The sequence below is a fragment of the Pollachius pollachius genome (assembly GCF_949987615.1).
Source record: "Pollachius pollachius genome assembly, chromosome: 1".
NCBI lineage: Eukaryota > Metazoa > Chordata > Actinopteri > Gadiformes > Gadidae > Pollachius > Pollachius pollachius.
Window position 1 is genome coordinate 3,866,148 of NC_136934.1, and position 23,982 is coordinate 3,890,129.

Consider the following 23,982-nt stretch of genomic DNA (forward strand, 5'->3'; position numbering starts at 1 on the left):
TGTGTGTATGTGTGTGTGTGTGTGTGTGTGTGTGTGTGTGTGTGTGTGTGTGTGTGTGTGTGTGTGTGTGTGTGTGTGTGTGTGTGTGTGTGTGGTGGGGTTATCGGGCCTCTAAAGGCGGCTGGAACAGAGCGAGATCGGTCGTCAAGGTCGACCAGCATCTGAATTCTCACTCGAGACACTGTGGGCGATGCGCAGTGCTCAGATGAGGAGGCCTGCTGCTATTGGACCATATGGAAACCCACCGCCGCCAATAGCAGCCATGTGAAACAAGGGACATCTCAAACGGAATGGATTTGTAGATCATCCTCATTTTCTCCTTTGCAATACTGCAATACAGAGACCCCCCCGTCATAACTCGTTGACGAGACTCGAATTGGAAAGCACTTATCTTTCCTCAGCTGGCAGAACAATGTTTGTGTTTCTAGGCCTGGGCGACAGTAGTTGCATTTGCCACGGGCCAGTGGCCGGGCGATTAAAAACAAAACCTGCAGGCCTCGTCCAATAACTTTAATTATTTATGCACACATAATGTCAGTGAGAATTTATTTGTTTGCCTGGTTTAATTTTCGGATATAACGGTAGCTTCAGCTTCACCAGAGTTGACAACGCATGGCTGAGATTCAGCCCACAGCACACATACTGGTGTGTGCTGTGAATATATTATTCATAATGTCAAGGTGTTATATGTTCACATCGCTGTTAAACAAGGCATAAAGCACACACACACACACACACACACACACACACACACACACACACACACACACACACACACACACACACACACACACACACACACACACACACACAACACGCACACACACACACACACAGGGAAAAGAAAAAAACGATTTAAGGTCCCGGGTTGCTCCTCCTCATTATAATCCGACAGCGCCATCCTGTGGTGTGTGAGACCCCTTACACGTGGCCCTTGAGGAAAAATCAGACGTCGTACATTTTTGTCATTATTATTATATTTAATAAATTACAGGATACTACTAAAGAGTATGACTGAGGACGTTATTTCATATAGGATTATAACTTCCGAAACTGCACAACCAAGTAAGTACTGTAGAGGGCGCTACCTGCAGCCGTCTCTACCCTGCAGTGTGCAGGCGCGGCACAGTGCGCAGGCGCGCTGCAGGGTAGAGGAAGTGCATGCGGAAGATCGAGAGGATGACGTGCTGTGTTTAGTTGTGGGCGCTGGCTAATATCTGTTGTTTGTATTATATATACTGTTGTGCAGGAATACAGCTGTGTAGGTACACGTGTGTGTTCCTCCCGTGTGTGATCCGTTCCGAGTTGCAATCCACCCGTTTGTATCGGTGAGGATTATATATTTGCACCTTGCAGCAGTTTGTGTTGTTTGTAAACAGTTGGTTTACAATGTTCAAACTATAATCCATTGGCTAATAAAGAGAGATTGGGACCTCGGTGTCTTTTGGTGAAGATGCCAATCCGTAACCTCGTGTCTAACGGGGTAACCGCCGACAAAGTGAGGTACTCCAGGGTCCCCAATCAAGATGACGGCTACATTGATCTGCAGGTAAGGGGATTAGAGAAGTGATCAGGCTGCCAAGTGCCAAGAAAAGGCATATCACACACACACACACACACACACACACACCTATCAATCAATGCAGGCCTACGATTCAAAGACGCTATTAGTAATTGATGCAATATTAACAAGGAAACTGACAACTATTTCTATCTTAGTAGTTTTCACAACTGTTACACACACGAGTAAGTTAACTATTTTTATTGATTGCAATAAATAGGATGATTGAACTGTAAACTGTACTTCTTCCCTCCGACAGTTCAAAAGAAGCCCGCCTAAAGTCCCCTACAAGGCCATTGCCCTCGCCACGTTCCTGTTCCTGATTGGCTCGTTGCTGATCATCATTGGCTCCCTGCTGTTGGCTGGGTACTTTGGTGTCACAGTGAGTGTGTATAATATAAGCACACCGCCCGATTACCATAACGCACAACGTACACACAAACGCCCACCATCGCTGGTACCCGAATGTTAACACGCGTGTGTGTTGTCGTTGTTTTCCCCAGAACAGCGACCGGACTGTTCCCGTCCTGATTATCGGAATCCTGGTCTTCCTGCCCGGGTTCTACCACCTCCGGATCGCCTACTATGCATCAAAGGGTTACCGTGGTTACTCCTATGACGACATTCCGGACTTTGACGACTGAGCCTCTTTAGTTTCAGGATCCTGCCTCTCCCGTGGTGAACCTGAACTAGGGCTATCACAGGATAGATATGGTCCAATATGTAGCTTTGTGGTGGACAGGTAGATGCACATGGTCCACCCTTGCAGCGTTGTTTTATACCTTGTTTCAGATCAAGTCCAAGGAACCTTAAGGGTTTTAAGGCGGCTAAATGTGATTTATTTATCCGTTGTGTGTTTGTCTGCTGGACAAATACATGACCGTTGAAATGTTAGTAAGTTAAAAGTATTAGTGGTGGCTTTGCATTTACTGTGTTGGTTTATACACAAGTTTGGCCATTGTTTTCTTCCTCAGTTTCATTTAATAAAACCTAAAAATAATGTGTTGGTGATTCGGTCTGTGTTGCTGATCTTGGGTTTACCATTTCTATTGTGTCTGGTTTCATGGTCAAACACTGACATTTTCAAGAAGAGCTATAGACGAGCTAATTTCCCTACCACCATATCTGTACAAAAGATAGTCAGATGAATGATAGAAATAAAGTTAAAGCACCAACTGTTAGAGATTATTAGTTATTTTTTAATCTGAATTGTCCATCAACCATGGCAGAAAGGTCTTTGCCGTAGCTCACATGAATAAACATGCATGTGCATTGCAGTAATTTACAACCAGACCCAGAAGTGCGGTACATTACGGTTCATGAATATTCGATTAGACCTCTTGCACAACAACAAACACACATTCTTAGTATCATGAATAACTCGTGTGAACAAGCGCCTTCCAATATTGCTTTTGTAATCTATATTGATTCTTTTTTTTTATGTTTCCGTGCTCTATACTCACTTGAGAAGTATTGACTTGCCTGATAAGATTGTGTGGTTTTTAGCGATCCCTTGACCCTTTCCCCGAGTCATCCATATTTTAGTGGTCTACGGCATTTCTTCAGCTTTAGGCAAACACTGTTGATCAGATAGTGAAGTGTGTGTTCAGCGTATCGAAGCTGCGGTCGGTTCTGCGTGGGGGTATGCTGACCGCATCGGGGGAGGAATTCATGGTTTATTTTATTGCAGCAGAAACCTGAATTGCTTTACTGTATTGTTACTTTATAAGTTTAGGTCAAGACCACCTTACGTCTCCTTACGATAATATAATTACACTCAGGTCCCACACACGTCACTTTTATCAAATCATCAATATGGATTTTATATTTCACCCATCTGTAGCATAACTATTGGCTAATCATTTGGGGCCCATTTATTTAAAACAATAAAGATGACATGTCAAGGTTTATCAGACTTGGCTTTTTCCACAAGAATTTGCCCTGAATGTGACCCAGTCCTGTTCAACAGCCAGAAATAAAGAGCAGAACCATAGTAAAAGTGTATATTTCCGCAGTTGGATATAATTATGTAGCCTTGAGACTTTGCTAAACACGTGACTTCCCATTATTTTCCCTCACGGATCAGTCTGGAGCGGGAGTATCTGCCTTGACAGACAGACTCCTTCAGCCAATCAGCATAACACAACTTGTGACACCATCACACTGCACTGTTTAGTGCTTTCAGAATTTAAAGTTGGTCAGGGTGAAAAAAAAGATAGTTTTCTTTCTGCAGTAGTTCCCCCTGCAGTAGTCCAAAGTACCCCTAGGGGTACGCGTACCCAAATTTGAGAACCACTGGTTTAGTGGATACACAGGATAAAAAACGACAAAATTGTATTTTTCGCCGAGAAACTCCGCTAGTACATACTCTCGATCTTGTATATTAGTTTTTATTGAGTCTATTTCTGCAATAAATACACTTATGGATTTATTTACTCTACTAATGTTGAAAGTTAGCAGTCGGTTCTTCGGGAGAGCTGTCACACCAAAATTGTACCGGGGACGAAAATTGTACCGCCTACGTAATCCGCGTTCGAAACATTACGTCATCGTTCGACGCGATTGTCCGTTGCCATGCAGGTTTCAAAAAACATTCGCGCTCATGGTGCCAAAGACGAAATAACATAATACAGATAACACTTGTTTTTACTTTATATTTGTATTGTATTGAATTTAGCTAGTAAACTGAGAGTTTAAAGTGTATCATAGTCTAGCTAGCTTGTGTTAATTACTTTACTAGCTAAATGCGATTAAACAATTAAATACAATACGAATATAAAGTTAGCAACGCTAATAAATGTCATTTGTAAAATAAGTGTCTGTTTAATGTTATTTCGTCTTGTGACGCTCAATGAATGAGCGCGAATGTTCATGAACCTCCCTACGTCATCGTTCGATGCGATCGTCCGTTGCCAGGCAACGTTCGACGTAATCGTCCGTTGCCAGGCAACGTTCGACGCGATCGTCCGTTGCCAGGCAGGTTTGGAATTTTCGAACACGGATTACGTAGGCGGTACAATTTTCGCCCCCGGTGCAATATTGGTGTGACAACGCCATTACTTTCTTTCCAGCGGCGGTCTGAATTTTACGTCATCAACTACGACACTCTCTGATTTGCCACGATTACATTGTGGTGTCTGGATATCGATGTGGAGGGCTAGGGTTCTAATGATCCGTGTAGCAAAATGCTAAGACATGTAATCAAGGTTTGTCTTCAGGCCAACAATTATGAAGTATAATGAAGATATATGAAGATTATTACATAATCATATAATAATTAGTATTGTTAATTTGATTGTTTTTATATTAATCGGTGGAAATATCTCTACCGTTTGTCATCGAAAGACACATCATACACACACTGAAAATGCTCATTTGAACATTGTTGACAAAGTATTCGAAATGGATTACGTTGTGCTTTTATGTGTGAATTAATTTAGCATCAAACTAATTTAGAGAATCTTCCCACGTAAGGAGCATGAAAAGATAAGACCATCTAAGGTCTAACCCACCCATCATCATATCTCAAGAATTTGTTCAGAGTGTTGGAGAGAAATGACTTGCCTATAGTCATACATGTTTGGGAGAATATTGCTTTCTGCACATATATGGGTTCCTATATCATACTCTCCAGACATCTCCTGCATAGAGATATAAAGTGCAGATAGAGACGCAAAGTGCAGATAATCAGCCACATTTGAAAAGATTTTAGCCATGGTGCATTGCAAGGATATATATCAGGTGGGAGTTGTATGATAATCTGATGGCCTTTGAGGTGGTGAAATGTAACATTAACATACATAAGTTGTGCTTATTTAATCAAAATTTAAAAAAAGAACATCCATGAACATGGGTGAATATTATTTTGCACAACTTGTAAAGTAGCATATGTTGGCATTTTCATCAAACTACTATGTGAAATTATTTTTAAAATCAACACAGATATTTTGTTCTTATGTCACTTATTATTACTAACTATATATTTGTTTGCCTAAATATAGGTCCATACAGAAGTCGTTTTCTGTCAACTAACGCCCCCTTGTGGTAACAGTCATTACTGTGTTACACGGACCGTAACGATGAGTGGACGGAGTCGCTTACCAAAAGCCAAGCGATGCACGCTCGATTAGTGGCCCGGGGCAGCACGCTGCACTGAAGCGGGGCTACGATATTCAAACAGGTTTCAAGTGGTCTAGTAAAGACCATGCACTAATGCGAAAGTTTCCCATATTTGGCTGGTATAATATTAATGGTGAACACAGACAAAGGAATTCTTAACATCAGATACCTTTTATGTTTATTTTACATCCTATTGATCATTTCACAGATGGCTACTGCCTTTAAAAGAGGAGTTCAGCTTTTCCTAAGCCCGCAGCCCTTTTGGAAGAGCAGACTTCAACCAAATTGTCCACGGTGAACCGTTTGCCTTTTGTTGGGTTGTTGGGCATGCCCATAAAACCCGACGCAGCCCGGATCGGTCCTGCGTTCCCACGGAAAGGCGCTTCTTTTGTTGGTGGCGCAGCGGCAGAGCGGCGGAGCGGCAGAGCGGCGGAGCGGCAGAGCGGCGGAGCAGGAGGAGGGGATAAGGAGAGATGGGAGGAGAGACCCGCGGGGGGACACAGTGTAGTAACAACACGCCGAGGAGCGAGGGTTCACCCAACGTGCTCCGTCCCTCTGCTCACTCCTCCGACTCACGGTGGCTTGTTTTGTGAAGGTTTGGAGAATCATAGGAGGCACCGTTAACCTGTTGTTAAAACGCATGTGATAGGAATCAAATTCGTAGTTGTAACTTACTTTCAGCACCCCGGACAAAGGAGGAACTGTACGCTTTTTTTCGTTTACAAGCGAGGGAACTTTAAAGGGACTTCAGTTCTTGTGAATTGGACTCGATGGACTATCCGGATTAACTTGGAAAACGTGGAAAGTGTTTTGGCGAGCTGTGATTTTCAGAGATCTTTGAAACTTGTTGTTTACGCGCTGGGAGTGTTACCAGAGATGTGAGCACCTGCGACCTGGGACATATTCCTGAGGAGCGTTTAAAAAATACATATTCCTTTACGGGGAACCATTGTTTTCATATATGTAAGGTTATTGTGCCTGGGGAGAAGGCCTACCGTCAATGGATTAACCGATTCGACTTCCAACTTTGATCGACAGAAGTGCCTCTAGTAAGGTAAGGCTACGCTATGCACCGACCACAACAGCGGTGGTCCTGAGCCCCGTCCCTCCCCACCCCATCCCTCCTCCAGTCTGCTCCATTTCCAGTCCGCTTGTACTGTTTGTTGTCATATATCCCACATGTGTTCGTTTAGTCTGGAAAGTTTAGTAACAAGGAACAATTTAGTATGACCACCATTCCATTCATCACGTGTCACGTTTCGGATGCCCGAGTTGGCATCTTTGGGGGAGTTATCTTTGACCTACGATGCAAAGCTCTATCTACGATGTGAAATCGTAGATGTGTTATGGAGGTTCATTGTGTTAATGACGTAAGACAGCTACAAACAAGACACGTTTTGTCAATAGAAAGCAACTCGTCTTTTGGACATCCTCAGTCAATCCGATTGGAGACAAACAACAAAAACACAACAGACAAAAGATCCACCTGTTTTCCTTTCCCAAATGGGAAAGAAAAGAGAAATGTGTGTTCAACTGTAGGGGGTACCCAAATAAAACTCATTCTAATAAATAAGGAGGTTCCAGTTTGGGTCGAAACAGTTTGCGGTGTTGGGTACCACATAATACAACCTTTGTTAGTGTTACGCCGGGCCATAGGTTGACTCCAGTCCCAGTATGCATGCTTATTACAGGCTCCAGTGCACGGTGTCTGCTGTGCCTCTTTCCTTCCTTTTCATCCCTCAAGGACAATAGCAAGACAACATCGTCGACACTGATAAACCTCCCCAAGGACGAGAGTGATAGTGTGCCTTACTCCTCACCCCTGACCTATCTGTTATGGCTCAAGGATCATCAACATGTCGGCTCATATCTGATTCACCAAGTGTTTGGAATATGAAAGATTTGCCAAACATATCAAACAAACAATATGAGCGATAAAGGCTGGAGGCCAAACGTGACGTCCGTCACAATTTCCACAGATTTTACTTTAACATGTTTATTGTCTTGCTACATGATTTGGAATTGCAGTAAAATTGTTATAGGAGCCATAAGGAATATGTCTAGAGCCTGAGTTACAGACACGAGATAGCATGCAAACAAAGTGCATTCCACACTCTTTTAAACCCCATCAGATCTCTCACTCCCGTGGACTTCAGCCAGACAAGGTAAACCCTCAGCTGATTCTCAGCAACCTAAGAGGACACTGAAACCAAACGATTGAACCGAAGGGTGGTGTCACGAACGAGTGTATTGGGACCTCCACTTTTGTCATCCTGGTTCTCATAGCCCCCCGCCCATAGCTTCAATGCGCTCTCCAACAGCATTACATTGTTACAGCGTTACATTGGTTTGATCACACAGATGTTATACTGCGTTGGGGTTTGGACTTTGTCTAAAGAAGAAATGTGCTCGCTATTCAGAATTACGAGACTTTCGCAGAGGCTTTTCTGTAAAGCATGTTACAAATATTGGTTTGAGCTCCAGGGTGCCTTCAGTAAACTCTCAGGCCTCACCCCTACCAAAGAACATCATGCGCCCAACAGTGCCAAACAATTGATAAAATAAACTATTTTATCAATTGAAAAAATATAACAATAGTTTCAGTAACATTTAAGCATAGGGCTACTGCACGCTGATTGAAGCCAAATTTCCAACCAAATCCCCATTGTTTATCAGTGAACCACTATGTCGTGGTCGTCATATCTATGAATTAAGGATAAATAAATGTGCATGAGAAGAGCTGATGAAAGGTTGCCCCGCAGGGTTTTGACCCTGAGGTCACCTCCGTCTGCTCCACTTAGTGGCTTTCATCTACCAAGAAACCTCCGTCACCTTTATAACTCACAAGACACGTCCTTCAGGGGTGTGTGAGGAGCGTTTGGCACACTGCCTCAAAGGCTGCCCAGTTTAAACAGAGGCTATAATATACGATGGCTGTCGCAAGTTGTATTGACTCGGCCTCCACCTTGTTTGTACTATAAGCTCATACACGGGCTCGTAAAGCCAGGGAGATGTATGGCAATGTGCTCTTACACAATCACCCTCCCACCACAAATGAGCGACAAACATAAATGCACATTGGCGAATGTACATTGTGGAACACGTCGTAGGTCGGCCTGCCCGTCTCCCCATCCATGTCCATATGGGTTACACACACACACACACACATACATACACACACACACACACACACACACACACACACACACACACACACACACACACACACACACACACACACACACACACACACACACACACACACACACCCGACCCAGGATCAATGGCTAGCCCGGGTGGTAGCCACCCGTGCCAGCACCGTACAACTCATTTCCTATCGTAGTAATTAAATATCAATACAAATACAGAATTAGGGTGGAATGCTGCCTCTATAGAAGAAACTAATTGATTAATTGATTACTACTCTGCGCGAGCTGGTCCCCGTTCAGTGCAGTGGCCTGATTTGGGATCATCACACGCAAACTGAACCGTGTGGGCCAAAACCCAAGGACAGGGGGGTTGTTGACTTGGCGTTGTGTGATAAGATTCCGGTTTGGCACCTGCTCCAGTGATACTCCTCGTTCCCCACGCTGGCTTGTGCCGAGGCAGTGGCCTTTGTGTGGATTAACCAGGATTACTCAGAAGGCCTTGCTCCTGCCAGGCCTGTTACCACCCACCAAATCACTTATCATAAGAACACACACAGCCATCGTCTTATCTGGATTTTTCATATAATTAATTGACTTGATTATGGGGAAATGTAAATAAAATGCTGTTAGTCTTTAACTGCTCTTAAATGCAAAGTGACCCGTGTATCTTGTTTTACCTTTCATGTAAAACAAGCTTTGGAATTTTTATACCTCTTTTGGAACAAACTCGTATAATCAATGCCTCTGAAATACACAAATCTTTAGATGAGAATTAAAACATGCATGCTGTTTAAATCTACTGCGTTTGCCTTCTGTGAAATCTTATTTACGCTGCTTAGCCAAATCTTAACATGTTTGAATTCATGCTCTGCATAGCACCAGTTATCTGACATGTATTAGGCCTAAGTCATTTAACATGCTCACCACTCATAATCGGAAACATTGACTGAGACGGTTTATAAGAGATTACCTTCCCAGAGAGAAAGGCATTACTGTCTTGCATTAGGATAGTAGTCTGTAGTATTCTTTAGAATGGGGTTGTATTGAAGACTCTTGATCAGCCCTTGTATGAGGGTGAGGTTCATAAACAACAACAGATTTGCATGCAGGTCTGTCTGCATGTTGGAATGTAACCAGAAAAAGTTGAATTTGGGTTTCAGACCAATGTGTGCTGCACTGTCAGAGCCTCGATGCTCACCCAAAGGTACAGCCAAGATGACAGAGTGCCGGTTATCCGTCCCTTTGATTTCTAATTAAATTAGGCTATTTAGACGAGTGGCGTGCGGCAGGCCAGGATTAGCCCGGCCGATTCAGGGAAACCTGGAGAAGGCTAAGTCATGCCTAGGTCCAAAGCAATTTGTGTCAATGACTTCCTGGGAAAGATGTGATTGGCCGAGAAGCGAGGTTTCCCCAGACAAGCACCCTAGCTTAAACATTGCTGCCCCAGGGATTGTTCTTTTGAGTGCCCTGGCACCTGTGCAGTGTGAAATTTGCGTTATGGAGTGAGTAGCGTCGCCTACATCCTCAACCACTTGGGTAAATCATATTCTGTGGTGACTCACTGTCGTTACTCAGCAGTGTGACGCATGTTTACATCTTGAGAGAAGGAACACGTTTCAGAGATCACGACGCTGTTGTTGTTGAATAAACCCTCTGTTGTCCTGAGGGATGTCTTGAATTTGTTTTATTCCACATGGATCGCAGCTGTGGAACGTGATTCTTTGTGAGTTCGTCAGCAGTGACTCAGAGACTGGGGACTTGAGTCAGTCAGTAAAGTAGACCTGTCAGATAGATAGATGGATAGATGGATAGATGGATAGATAGATAGATAGACGGACTTGAATGGACAGACAGGCAGACAGACGTTCATTCACAAAAAACAAAGGGGTTCCAAAGAAGCGACCACTGGAAAACAACATTAACAATTGAGACGATTAGTCCGGGACTCAAACAGTACGTGGCGATTATTTTCACTCACATGGTGAAAACAATACCACCCAATAACTCTACAACTCACACAACATAACACCAGTACACCGGCCAATGTGGGTCAAGAACACTTAGATGAACACATCAGTCTACCCCGTCCTATCCAATGAAGCTGGTTAACCCCAGTGGACTTAAGCACCGGCATTAGCGCCGAGAGACTAAACATCACCGCTGAATATTTTTTTCGTCTGGCGCTCCTGAAATACATCTGCAGTCCCGTCCAGCACTCTGCAGAAGCCACAACCCCTCCTAACAATAGCCTGCCCTTTATATCACTTTAATTAACTTACGGTAATAAGCTGCTATTAGGGGTGGTGAATGAAGTCAGGACTGAAGGCCCGGGAGGAAGCGAGAGAGCTCTTGTTCCATTTCACACTATACTTCAACAAGCGCCTGAAATCCAATTTCAGCGTATTACTCCACAAGCCCAGGGAAGCCTCGTGTTGACTCGCTGAAATCCCCGTCGCCTCCGCTGCCCCTGTGGGAACGGAATGAGGGAAAGTTATTTAACTCAGCGTTATCCTCATTTGAATATGAGGATAATTCTGATTTAAATGACTTCCCATCATACCCTTCGCGCAGCGGCATTATCTTCATTTGAGTGGGACTAATTAGCGACGCCGTGCTTACAAAGGGTTTAGTGCGTTTAATCTGCGGTATTTAAGGTAACATCTGGGTTCAAGGATGTCCACCTGTCCTCACCTCTGCTGCATGTGTCACCTGTCCGGTGGTGTTGGCCTATTTAGCGACAGCTCGAGGTGACACCAACCAGACGCGACCGGCTAATCTGCACGAAACACGTAGGGCCTCGGTAAATCAGCTGTGTGGACGTACGTGCTACAAATTCCCACACGAACACACACACACACACACACACACACACACACACACACACACACACACACACACACACACACACATACACACACTTTGACTTCACACTACTAGTTGGGAATAGTTTATGAGCACATGTCTGATCACAGAGCAGACGTGACATTTCCAACTAGATTAAGGTTATTGAATGGGTTTGAAACCTGATGGTAGCTTGAAGGATTCTAATTGTCTGGTGATGGGATTGGGAGGGAAGTTTTGTGAAGTTATCGCGCAATAATGACATTTACCAGCCTGGGTATGTGTTGATGACCAACCTTGTTTTTTGTGTGTGTGTGTGTGTGTGTGTGTGTGTGTGTGTGTGTGTGTGTGTGTGTGTGTGTGTGTGTGTGTGTGTGTGTGTGTGTGTGTGTGTGTGTGTGTGTGTGTGTGTGTGTGTGTGTGTGTGTGTGTGTGTGTGCGCGTCCCAGGTCGGGAGATGTGTGAAGGAGCGTGAGGGACGGCCATGGGAGAGGAGGGAAGGTGGCTCCTTCTGGCTGTCACCACCGCTCTGACCCTCACTCTGCTGAGTAAGTACCTCCACCCAACCACCACCTCCGCCCCGTTTCAGAACATTAACATACGAGATAACACGTGATTGGGGAATGTTGTTGCTGTCTATCTCTGACCCGACGACATCCTAGAAGACAGATCCGTCAGGCCTCTTTCGTTGACCTCACTCGGGTCCGTGCTGATCCATGTATTCCGCTCAAAGCTTGTTTTATACCTGGTTAGGGTCACTGCTTTCACGGCTAGCATCCGTGCCAAACACCCCACCGTTTGTCCCGTGAACTATGACAGGGCAACAAAGAGCGAGGTGGTGATATGCTGCTCGGTGGTTAAGCTGCCAGATCGGAGGCCTGGTGCACAGGGCCACAGTTTATCGGTTTATTCTTCGCCATACATGGGGGGGGGAAAGTGATGAGGAGGTGGTTTTTGGAGCAGACAGAGTATGGGGATAAAGTCGCTCTTAAATAACAACACAGGGTGTGGATTGGGATTAATCTGGGATTTGCGCTATACCCCCCCTCAATCCCAAAACACGCTTTTTGGTAGTAAGGGGGAGGGGGAGGGCGCACATGATCGCCCCTGCCATGTGTGCACGGCAGGGGGGCCGGTGAGGGGCCGGTGGGAGGTCGCTGGCTCGGGGCCGGGAGATCAGCAGGGGTGGGGGGGGGGTGGTCCGGTGCCCTGCATCAGAGCCCCCAACACCGAGATTAGAGTGTAATCACCAGGCCAGATGAGTAGCAGGGCCAACACTGGCAGCCAGACACACAAACACAGACACAGACACACACACACACACACACACACACACACACACAGTCACACACGCAGAGTCATGAACACACACACACACACGTACACACACAAACACAGACCCACACACAGTCAGCAACCCACACACACAAATTCACAAACCCACACAAACACACGGTTACGAACACACACACACACACACACACACACACACACACACACACACACACTACACACACACACAAAGTCACCAACCCTCTCACACAAGCACAGAAAGAGACAGCGAGCGTAGGGTGTGGAGAGAGAGAAAGTGAGATATGAGAGACAGAGGGAGAGAGTCAGGGAGTAAGAACAACTAAGAGAGAGAGAGGGAGAGGACGCTAAGATGGAGGAGGGGCGGCCCCAGGTGTCACTAATGGGATTGCATTGTGTCTGTAGCCTTGGCTGCCTCTTCTCCATCATGTCGCGGACTGCTGCACCGTTGGTTTACATGCCCCCTGGGGTGTGCTGCCACTAAGCTGAGCACAAGCAGCGGGGAACATAGACTCCAGGACCGCTCCTTAACATGTACTCACGCCTCGTCCCACCCTGGTCTCCTTCATAGTCCTCGGTCGAGGGGGATCCAGGTCGCCCGTCCTCCATTCGTCCTCACCGCCGCCTGTTTCCCCCTTCCCCTTTAACACACCACGGTTTGAAGCAGCCCAGGTTTCGTCGTTAACTTTCACTACGGCCCGTGTGCGGAAGCAAACGAGCCGGGGAGCAACGAGGCCGCGCCTCGGCCGTAACTCTGCGTTTCACGGCGCGCTCGCTGCTCGCGGGCGCGCCGTGATTCATGCGTTCGCTGCTCGGCCCGGCGCCAGGTTTCATTACCTCCTGAGATCGCTATGAGCGTTAAAGAACGCAGCATGACCGCATAAGGGGGTGTGTGTGTGTGTGTGTGTGTGTGTGTGTGTGTGTGTGTGTGTGTGTGTGTGTGTGTGTGTGTGTGTGTGTGTGTGTGTGTGTGTGTGTGTGTGTGCGTGCGTGCGTGTGTAACGGTGTGTGTGTTCTCCCGTCCACGGCAGGTGTGTGTCCGGGCGGGGCCTCGCTAGTGCGGGCCCGGGTGGGCCGCGCGGCCGAGCTGGGCTGCGACCTCGCCCCGTCGCCCCCGGACGCCGCCGGCGTCCCCGGCGCCGCCCCGGACCTCTTCCCGCTGCATGTGGTGGAGTGGGTGCGTCTGGGCTACAACGTCCCCATCCTCATCAAGTTCGGGGTGTACGCGCCCCGGGTGCACCCCAACTACAAGGGTAAGATCTCACCGGCGGGACGCGTCCCAGCAGATGAACTTCGCCGGAAGGTTGCCGGTTCGATCCCCCCGGCTCCTCCTGGCTGAGTGTCGAGGTGTCTCTGAGCGAGACGCCCCGCCCTGACTGCTCCTGAAGAGCTGGCTGTCGCCTCGCACGTTCGACTCCGCCGGCGTGGGTGTAAATGTGTGCATGAATCGGTGAATGTCGGGCAATATTGTAAAGTGCTTTGGATAAAAGCGCTACATAAGTTCAGCCCATTTACCATTCACGTCCCATGACGACTTTTAGCAAACGTTATAAAAAGTGAAGCGGTTTGGATTTATTGGAGGATTTCAGGGTTGTTATCTAGCTGCCGTGTGGGGGAAGCACACCGCTTCTCCGCTCGTCTGGGAGCTCCAAGCCCCGGCCTGTGCCTTACTCCCGGGTTAAACCTCCTGTTGAGCCCGTGCCACTTGACTGCACTCACGGCCTTCGCCCAGGCTTGCGGAAGAAAATAATTAACATGGGGTGGAGGAAAGGGGTCATGGAGCGAGGTCAAAGGGAAGCTTTACTTGGTTAACCCTAAAACCGGTATGATAATACATTGGTGTTTGGGGAGGTTGGCAAACGTTTGCCTTCGCTGACTTTCTTTCTCCCGGGGGTTAATCGTGAACCCTGAATTGCGACTCAAGTGATTTCAAACGGAGCGAGTCGGCGGGGGGGGAGAGAGGGCGAGGGAGAGAGAGAGCGAGGGAGGGAGAGAGGGAGAGAGAGAGGGAGAGAGAGAGAGAGAGAGAGAGAGAGAGAGAGAGAGAGAGAGAGAGAGAGAGAGAGAGAGAGAGAGAGAGAGAGAGAGAGAGAGAGAGAGAGAGAGAGAGAGAGAGAGAGAGAGAGAGAGAGAGAGAGGTGCTGTTGTGTAAAGACTTCAACGATGTGCTTCTCTCTAAATATTCCCTGCCAGAGCGGTCTGAGGATGAGTTACAAACATAGGGGGGTTGTGTGTTGTACGTGCACCCTGGTATTTATTAACGCTTGAGGGGACGTTACCCTAAATAGATAATCCAGCCCGAGCAGGCACCCTGTAATTACTGCTGGTGTGCTGCGGCGCCCAGACTCCAGCAGCCTGTAATGCATGCGGCCGGCAGAGAGAGCGGACGGGCCATTTAATGGAGGCAGTAAAGGGGGAGGGGTTGCCGGGAGAGATGAGAGTGTGTGGGGGGGGAGAGATGGTGGCTGGGGTAAGCTGTGTCTGAGGTCTGGGAGTGTGTGTGTCTGTGTGTGTGTGTGTGTGTGTGTGTGTGTAATAATATTCAAACAAGGATCGGGGTTTTGGAAGGTGGGGGTTAGATTATAGAGTGAGGTCAGACCAGGAGGGACGGTGAGGTGGTGCTGGTGGTGTTGGGTTGGTGGTGGGGTAGGGGGTCTGCAGAACGTCTAATGACAGTGTTTTATTGGTATTCCGAGAGATGACCCAGTAAAATGGGGGGGGGTTGTTATGGATGGAGGGAGGATGGGTTGAGGTGCTAGGAATAATAACAGTGTTTCCTTGCTGGAGCGTCATAATCCCGTCATTGTCTGGTGGAGAACAAAAGACAAAGCAGGGCCCGCTCATATCTCCCCCCCGATCTACTGCCAAGGCCACAGAACCGAGGAGGTCCCTCTCACTTGAACTAATAGGGAACCATTTTAGAAGGGGTCCTGTCGATATCGCATTGATTTTGACCAATGAGACTCCCAGAATCCCTGCTAAATATCAGCAGCAGGGAGAAACCAAGCGGAGAGGACAGGACGTACAGATGGAGGATCATCATCGTGTCATGGTGTAACACGACCGCTGACTCCCTCCCTTCACCTGCACTCCATGCACTGGGCTGACGGCGTCTGGAATGGTGGGGTACCCTTGTGTAGGCGGTTGGCCTGTCATTGTCTGAAGCCACTCATCTGTGGCGCCGTGGCCTAACGAAGTAAACAGCACTGTGGAGGAGGCTTTGGTCCAGAGCCAAACAGAGCCCTGCACTTTAACGGTCGCTGGGACTCCCTATCACAACAGCACATCCTGTCCCAGCGCTGGTGGGTCGAGAGTGGACCATTACCTCCCTCCCCAACACCACCACCACCACCACCACCACCACCACCACCAGCAGTAGCAGTAGCACCCACCTCCCTGTCTGCCTCCCTCCGTCGTTCCCGGTGCCTTCCCCTCCCAGCGGAGGCAGATGGCGGGTGGGTTCGGCGACGACGCGGCGGCGGGCTAATGTATTCTACCCTCAAATTAAAATGCAGGAAGGGGGGGATTCAGGGATCGGAGATGGAACCACAAGAAGGCAGGAAGGAGGAAAGCCCTCGCTCCTCCGTCCCTGTCCGGGCCTGTCTGGGATCAGCCGAGAGAGGGTTGGGATTTAGTGCTCCGATCAAACGGTTGGGAGGGTTTCTGGGACTCCTGGGTTTAGGAGGGTGCCCCTACCTTTATGTTTTTTATGGTAGTCAGTGTTTGGAGGAGCGTTTGAAGCAAGGGGCGATTAAGTGGGATGGGCGTGGTCACTGGCCACATCACACAGCGCCCCCAGGAGAGAGTCTCATTGCAGGAAGAAGTTCTCACACTAAACAATACAGAAAGGATTTCATTCTTTATTGAATGAGATTGTCTTACTCCTCAACCAACTTGAGTCCCAGACGCAGCTAATCAGGCTTCTGAGTGTCATCTTTCCATTTCGGCCGTGGTGTTCCTACTGAGGCAGATCTCAGGCCATTTTTAGATCACAGGGATCAGAAGCCCAGCAGAACATCAGAGCATCTCAAACAGAGGCGTCCTTATGATCCATTTAACCAACTCGCTCTCTGCTGGTTTGATACGATATCAGGTGCATGTGGGATTGTGTGGCTCTGTGGTTTATGGATGCACACTGTGTGTGTGTATAAGGAGTGTCTGTGTGTGTGTGTGTGTGTGTGTTTGTGCGCGTGTGGCGCTAGAAACCTTGGAGCGACTCCCCCCCCCCCCTTCCCCTTCTCCTTAGACTCAGACTGTCCTTACACGGCAGAGCTCCTGATGTTGTCTGCTCTCTACAGGGCTAAGATTACAGGGGTTTCAGCTTTCACATCCATCTTCTTCTGGAGCGCTGCCGTCCAGTACGTAGTCCCCCGAGGGCTGGCCATCAGTCAGCCAGGGAACAAAGCGCCGCCCGATCGGTAAGGGCTGAGCGACCCAGTGCTACGGCGTGTTTTGGGGAAGGCTGTGTTGGGGAAATAGACGCAGGCCTCTGAACACGATCAGGTGCGGGTCGGAACGGAGTGACAGTAGGCAAACATCCTGTTTCATCTCAGGTGGAACCATATACAAACACAGGCGTAGCAACTGGACACGTGCACAAACGCACACATGAGTGCGGACACACACGTAAGTCGACACACACACACACACACACACACACACACACACACACACACACACCCGAGTGCGCAAACACACACACACACACACACTCACTCACACGAGTGCACACACACACACACACACACACAGGAGTACACACACACGCATGAATAAACACACACATACACACATGAGTGCACACACACACACACACAGACACACACACATCAAATCAGTCTACCAATAGCTGCGCCAACACAGAACACTTCAGGTCAGTCTGCTTTCGAAGGCTTAACTGAAACCCAATATTGGCTAACAGAGATTCAACAAACATAAAACTGATTGAACAAGAAATTCTGGCAATGGGCGAACAGAGAGCTGGCAGCTGAGAGCGATCGCCTCAGCCTGCTTCCCCCAGCCAACCAGTTTTTCTGCTATGGATGGGAGCGAAGGCCGGCCAAATAGTAACACAATGAAGTCACTTCTCATGTTCCCCTGCTCGGGGCGAAAAGGAAGATTTAAAGGCAGCCCTGACTTAGCCGAGTGTGACGCCGGTCGGGGGAGATAGGGGTGGATTGCAGATCAACTTGCACTGATTTAGTGTGGTGTAGGATGAGGTTCAGTGTTCGGGTCGAGTCTGTGCTGGGAATGTGCTGGAAGTGGGGGGGTCATGGGTTAACCCATCTCTGAGCATCTCTGACAGAATTGCGTCGGCCTTTAACCTAGGACTGCTATTGCTGCCTTCATTTATTGGTTTGTGGCGTGTTTTTTTTTCTTCTTGTGTAGATTAGGCTGAAGGTTTTGTTGAACAGTTAATCACTTGTTCACCAGCAAACGACAGGATTAATGTCTGCGATTTACAGGGATAATTCGAGAGACATTTTCCAAAGGAGTAACCACTAGCACATGTTTAAATAGCAACAGTGCAAAGCCATATTCCGTGGCAAGTGCGCACAGATGTGCGTATGCGCGTGTTATCCGTACAAAGATGTGCGATCCCTCTATGGCGACGCATCGTGTGTCCAAAGATATTCCCTATACAATACATTGTATGTATTGTACATATGTAAGTGATATACACGCGTGACGCTAGCCTGTACCGGTAACGCTAAGCTGAATGTGTGCTGTGGTAGAAGCGGCCCTACAGGCATCATGTGCTGACTGCAGTGGCTAGCAGAGCTGGACGGAGCGAGAGGGACAGAGTTAACAGTAATCTGTCACACGACAAAGAGCTATTCATAAGAGGGTTCAACTGATTAGGGAGACAGGAGGATTGAAGAGAAACATTTGGGGGAGAGGGGGCGGCCCCCCCCTTTCAGAGAGCAGGGGGGGGGGGTGAGGCTTATGACCAGACTTATGATTGTATTCAAATCAAAACACATCCCACAATGCACCTCTGCCCGCACACAAAGAAAAACAGTGCTGATGCCTCTCCAAACAGGAATGATCTAGTCTTCCTCCAGGGCTGCTGCTGCTATTGTGTGATGTGGGCAGGGTACCCCCCGCGTCGCTCCGTAAGTCAATAAGGAGCAGTGGGAACGCACCCCTGCAAAGATCACACCTCGGTTCCCCTTTCCCCCACCGACCCTGTGTCGCTTTGTCCAGGGAGGGTGTCCGGAACCACCGGGGATGTGGATCCGGGAGGGCAACACACAACATACAACACAGCCGTACAATCACACAACACAGCCGCGCCATCACACACTGGGGAGCTCTGACGCTCACACCCTGGGTGGTGGAGGGTGTTGCTCGTGGGGCGAAGGCAGTGTCTGCTTTTGAAGGCTGGGCATCTAACCTGCTGCCACGAACTGGGAGAGGGCCTCAATCCTGGTGTGTGTGTGTGTGTGTGTGTGTGTGTGTGTGTGTGTGTGTGTGTGTGTGTGTGTGTGTGTGTGTGTGTGTGTGTGTGTGTGTGTGTGTGTGTGTGTGTGTGTGTGTGTGTGGGGGTGAGGGTTCATTTACGCGAGTGCATTTGTGTGTATTTGTGTGTGTGTGTGTGTGTGGCCACTCCATGCCTGCCTGCCTGCATAAGTTTAACCGTTGCCTGTGTCTGTGTGTACGTTTGTGTGTGTGTGTGTGTATTTGTGTGTGTGTGTATGTGTCTACACCTGCTTGGCTGCATACGTTTGTGCATGCATGCATGTGCAAGTGTGTGTGCGTGTGTGTTTGTGTGTGTGTGTGTGTATGCGTGTGTGTATCCGCCTGATTGACTGCATACGTTTTTGCCTTCATACATGTGCAAGTGTGTGTGTACGTGTTTATGTGTGTACGTTTATCTGTGTACGTGTATGTGTGTGTGTGTACATGCGTAGGTGTGTAAATGTGTGTGCTTGTGATACGGAGCCAGGGCCAGGTGATTAGACCGTCCAGCGTCTCCCCCCCCCCCCCCCCCCCCCGGGCCGAGCGGCGGGCCCGACCTGTTGGAACAAGAGCTCATTTGAGCGGAGCCGGAGCTGTCATGTGATCGCTGCTGCTGCTGCTGCTGGAGCAACGCTAAGCAGAGGAGACACGCAGCTCCCGCCATTGTTTCAGCCCCTCCGTCCGACTCGTGGACATTGGGCTAATGCAGGGGGGCGGGGCAGGGGAAACGGAGGCAGGGGGGGTGATGAATGTGTCTGCTTGAGGGTTACGGCCCTCCTGAGGTCAGAGGTCACCCTCTGGTTGCTTGAAGTCGGGGGGGATTATGGATTCAGCCCCTCTGGGGTAACCTCGTCTCGACCTCTGGTACAATGCCGTATCAAATGAGGACTGAGCTGGAAGTGTTCTGCTGTCTCTGGGATACTGTACAGTCGAGTGAAAGGCCTTTTTTTAAGGTATGGTTAATAATTAATAAACAGCATCGACCAATCAAATGAAGAGGAGGGATAAAAAGGGGGAAGCACCTGCTGGGACGCGGCTAAGCCATGGGTTCATGTCCCATGTTGGCTCGCTCCCCATTCACACAAAACATGCATTTGTCACTCAACGGAGAGCCCTTTGTCCCCCAGAGGATTTAAATGAAAACGGGGGTCCCCTCTTTCTCTGGGCCGCCTTTTTTTTCCTCTCTCTCTTTCTCTCCTCTCTCTCTCTCTGTGTCTCTCGCCCGGCTGGATGTGTCACCGACCCTCCATCGGTCTCTGCTCTCCTCTGGATCTGAACCCGGGTTCTGTGTTTTCCACGCGCTCCATTTTTCAAACCTCTGACGACCCCCGATACAAACCCAGCCCCCTCCGTCCCTCGGCCGTCCCCCGGTATAGGCTCAGCCCGCAGCACGTTACTACGGGAACCGAAATTCAAATGTAAACCTTCCAGGACGGGGGTCTCTCCTCGGATCTCGTCGCCATGGTAACCGGCGAGAATGAGGTAGAAAGGGGCGAGCGTGAAGGAAGGAATGGGGGGGGGGGGCGTGGGATTGGGAGGCGGGGGTGGGAGGTCTCTCTTTGTAGGGGACAGACAGGAGGGATGTAGGGAGAGAGAGAGAGGGGGGGGGGGGGGGGGGAGAGAAAGGGTTAAGTGTTCGATAGCGAGATACGCATTCCCCTGCTCGGAAGGGGGTGGGGCAGGTCCGGATTTTAAAAATCAACATGTATGCATGGCCATGCGCTTTAAACACACACACACACACACACACACACACACACACACACACACACACACACACACACACACACACACACACACACACACACACACATCCTTGTGATATAGATTAAACCAGGTCCGTCCTCCCAGGGGATTTAAATAGCTTGTATTTCTCTTGTTCTTATTAATATTCCTTGTTTTAACTACGAGCTGCTGACATCTATAATAAGCCGAGAATATCCTTACATTTAAAGGCACATGGGGGATTAGGAGTCGAAGAATGAGGCGTGTGTGTGTGTGTGTGTGTGTGTGTGTGTGTGTGTGTGTGTGTGTGTGTGTGTCGCACGTAAACCTTTGCTTTTCTCTTTTTATTTTGCCTGGAGTGCAGCGTAAATTCTGCTCTACTGTTGGAACGAAGAACACACACAAACATACGCACAAACACACACACACACACACACACACACACACACACACACACACACACACACACACACACACTGACACACCTGTTATCATCTCGGGACGCGTTCCCTTCCTGCCGGCCCTGCCCTGTCGTTAAGCCAGGCCGGCCCGGGGAACCACAGGTTTGTTTTATGAAGCCTCCGGACGCGGCCACGCCCCTTCGGACTCTGTCTGTTGGGAGGGTCAGTCAATCATTATACCTGGCTGTGGAGCAGGGCCGCCATCCCAGGTCAGGAATGCAGGGTGTCCTGTTGGCCCATTGTTGGCCCTTGTTCAGACACTCTCGGGGCTGTGTGTGCGGATTCATGACGGACGAGAACGTCTCCTGTGTGTGCCGTGACGACGGCGGGTTGGATGGTTCATGAAAGGGAAGAGCCACCCACCTTATGAGCACGTAGGGGGTTAGGCTGGTGGTGTGACATTATGTCGGGAAGTGCTGTTTGTTTTGCCTTACGGCGCAGGCTGACGCACGCACATAAACACGCATGTGTGCCCACACACCCGTGGATATGTATGCACAAACACCTACACACACGGTCATGTTTGCAAAGAGACAAATACACACACACACACATGCTCATGCATACATCCACCCAGATACACGCACGCACACACACACGCACCGCAAACACACCACACACACACACACACACACACACACACACACGCGCGCGCATGCACACCGCCTCTCACAAAAGATTCAGTGATTTATCTCATTCCCTATTCTCATTCTGGATAATAGAGACATGATCGTTTTGACAGTTCCCCTTCAAAGGCGTGGCAGTGCTTTGAAACCATCAGCCAGCAGACACTTTCAGCGGGGGAATGTGTATGCTGCTGCTCAGCGCGGTCTGTTGTGAAGCCATCTCCTCTCTCTCAGCGACGAGGTGGCAGCAAACAAGAACGGGACTGATGGCATGCCTGGAATTTCTCGCAGATGACTTTGTTTAATTAGAAACTAGCTTGGCCAGGACGTGTTTATCTGTGTGTGGTGGGGGTTTTTGTTGGTGAATGTGGTGTGTGAGGATGTGTGTGTGTGTGTGTGTGGTCTGTTGTGTATGTGTGTGTTTTTGCTTGTTTGTGTGCGTTGTCTGTGGTCTGTGTCACTCGGCCACATACTCGTACTCTAGTAATTTAAAGGCCTAAGATTGAATGTGTGTGTGTGTGTGTGTATGCGTGTGTGTGTTTGCTTGTTTAGGGGGAGGTGCTATGCGTTTCTTGGGTGGGCGGGGTGGGGTTCATTGAGAAACAGAATATAATGAGGGCGGGTGGGGGCTCTGGGAGGGCCTGAAAACCAGCCTGCAGTCACCAGGCAACCAACAGTCCAACACCATTGAAATCATCATACTGTGTGTGTGTGTGCGTCATCCAATAATGTGTGTGTGTGTGTTTGTGTGATTTTGTGTGCATGATTATGCGTGCGTTTGTGTCTGTGTATATGTTCAGAGAAAGAGAGAGAGAGAGAGAGAGAGAGTGAGAAAGACAGAAAGAGAGATACGCACATGTTTAACTCATACTGTACATCTGCTGGGCTTCAAGTGTGTGTGTGCGTGTGTTTGTGTGTGCACGTGTGTGTGTGTGTTTGTCCCCTCTGATAAACACCAACAGGTGCCTCCTCCCCATCCCCCCGTCCTCACACGGCCACACCTCTTTCCCGTAAAGAGAGATACCATTAGCAGAAAATACACCAAAACACCGGGCGGCGGCGGCGGTGTGACAGAAGGGTTATCTCACGAAGCGACGCATTAGCCTCCCCTCTCCCTGCGCACGCTGTCAACAACTCGCGGCTCTGATGACAGGACTTCTCCCTGGGCTGTAATTGTGCGCGTCATTACAGCCATCACACGCATGATTCATGCGCCCGCCCGCCTCGCAGCCCCGTGGCTTTCCACGCCGTCAGCGGCCGGGTCTCGGACCACACACACGGAGCAGCCGCAGGGAGAAGCTGCTGCCCGTGTGGTCGGGGGTTTGAGTCCCACAGAACCTCCCCGGTGGGTGGTGGGCGAGCGGGAGAGCGGCCAGCTCGCCCCGGGCGATCGAGGGCGTGTGTAACGGGGGGAACGCCCTCCTCCTCTCCACTCAGGGGGAATGAAGTACCGACCTGTTTGTCTCTCTCTCTCTCTATCGATCTATCTATCTATCTATAGATCTCTCATTCTATCTATAGATAGATCTATAAATAGATCTATAGATGTATCTATAGATCTATCTATCAATCTATCTATAGATCTATCATTCTATCAATAGATAGATCTATAGATCTATAGATGTATCTATAGATACATCTATAGATAGATAGATAGAATGATAGACCTATAGATCTATCTATAGATAGAATGATAGATCTATAGATGTATCTATAGATAGATCTAT

General features: G+C 48.6%; 2 protein-coding genes across 4 annotated transcripts in view; both read left to right on the forward strand.

Annotated features, from left to right (window-relative positions):
- The first annotated feature begins 1,169 nt into the window (after positions 1–1,169).
- Positions 1,170–2,529, forward strand: tmem230b (transmembrane protein 230b). Its single transcript, XM_079749661.1, has 3 exons — positions 1,170–1,549; positions 1,821–1,943; positions 2,065–2,529. The coding sequence occupies exons 1-3, from the start codon at positions 1,454–1,456 to the stop codon at positions 2,203–2,205; spliced, it is 360 nt and encodes a 119-aa protein (XP_079605787.1). The 5' UTR covers positions 1,170–1,453; the 3' UTR covers positions 2,206–2,529.
- A 3,705-nt stretch (positions 2,530–6,234) lies between these two features.
- Positions 6,235–23,982, forward strand: part of igsf9b (immunoglobulin superfamily, member 9b) — a 32,770-nt gene continuing 15,022 nt past the window's right edge. For all 3 annotated transcript variants that reach the window (XM_079736018.1, XM_079736019.1, XM_079736020.1), the window contains exons 1-3: positions 6,235–6,734; positions 12,120–12,218; positions 14,013–14,234. In XM_079736018.1, coding sequence (XP_079592144.1) covers positions 12,155–12,218; positions 14,013–14,234 — 286 coding nt within the window. In that variant the 5' untranslated portion in view covers positions 6,235–6,734; positions 12,120–12,154. The remainder of the gene's footprint in view (positions 6,735–12,119; positions 12,219–14,012; positions 14,235–23,982) is intronic.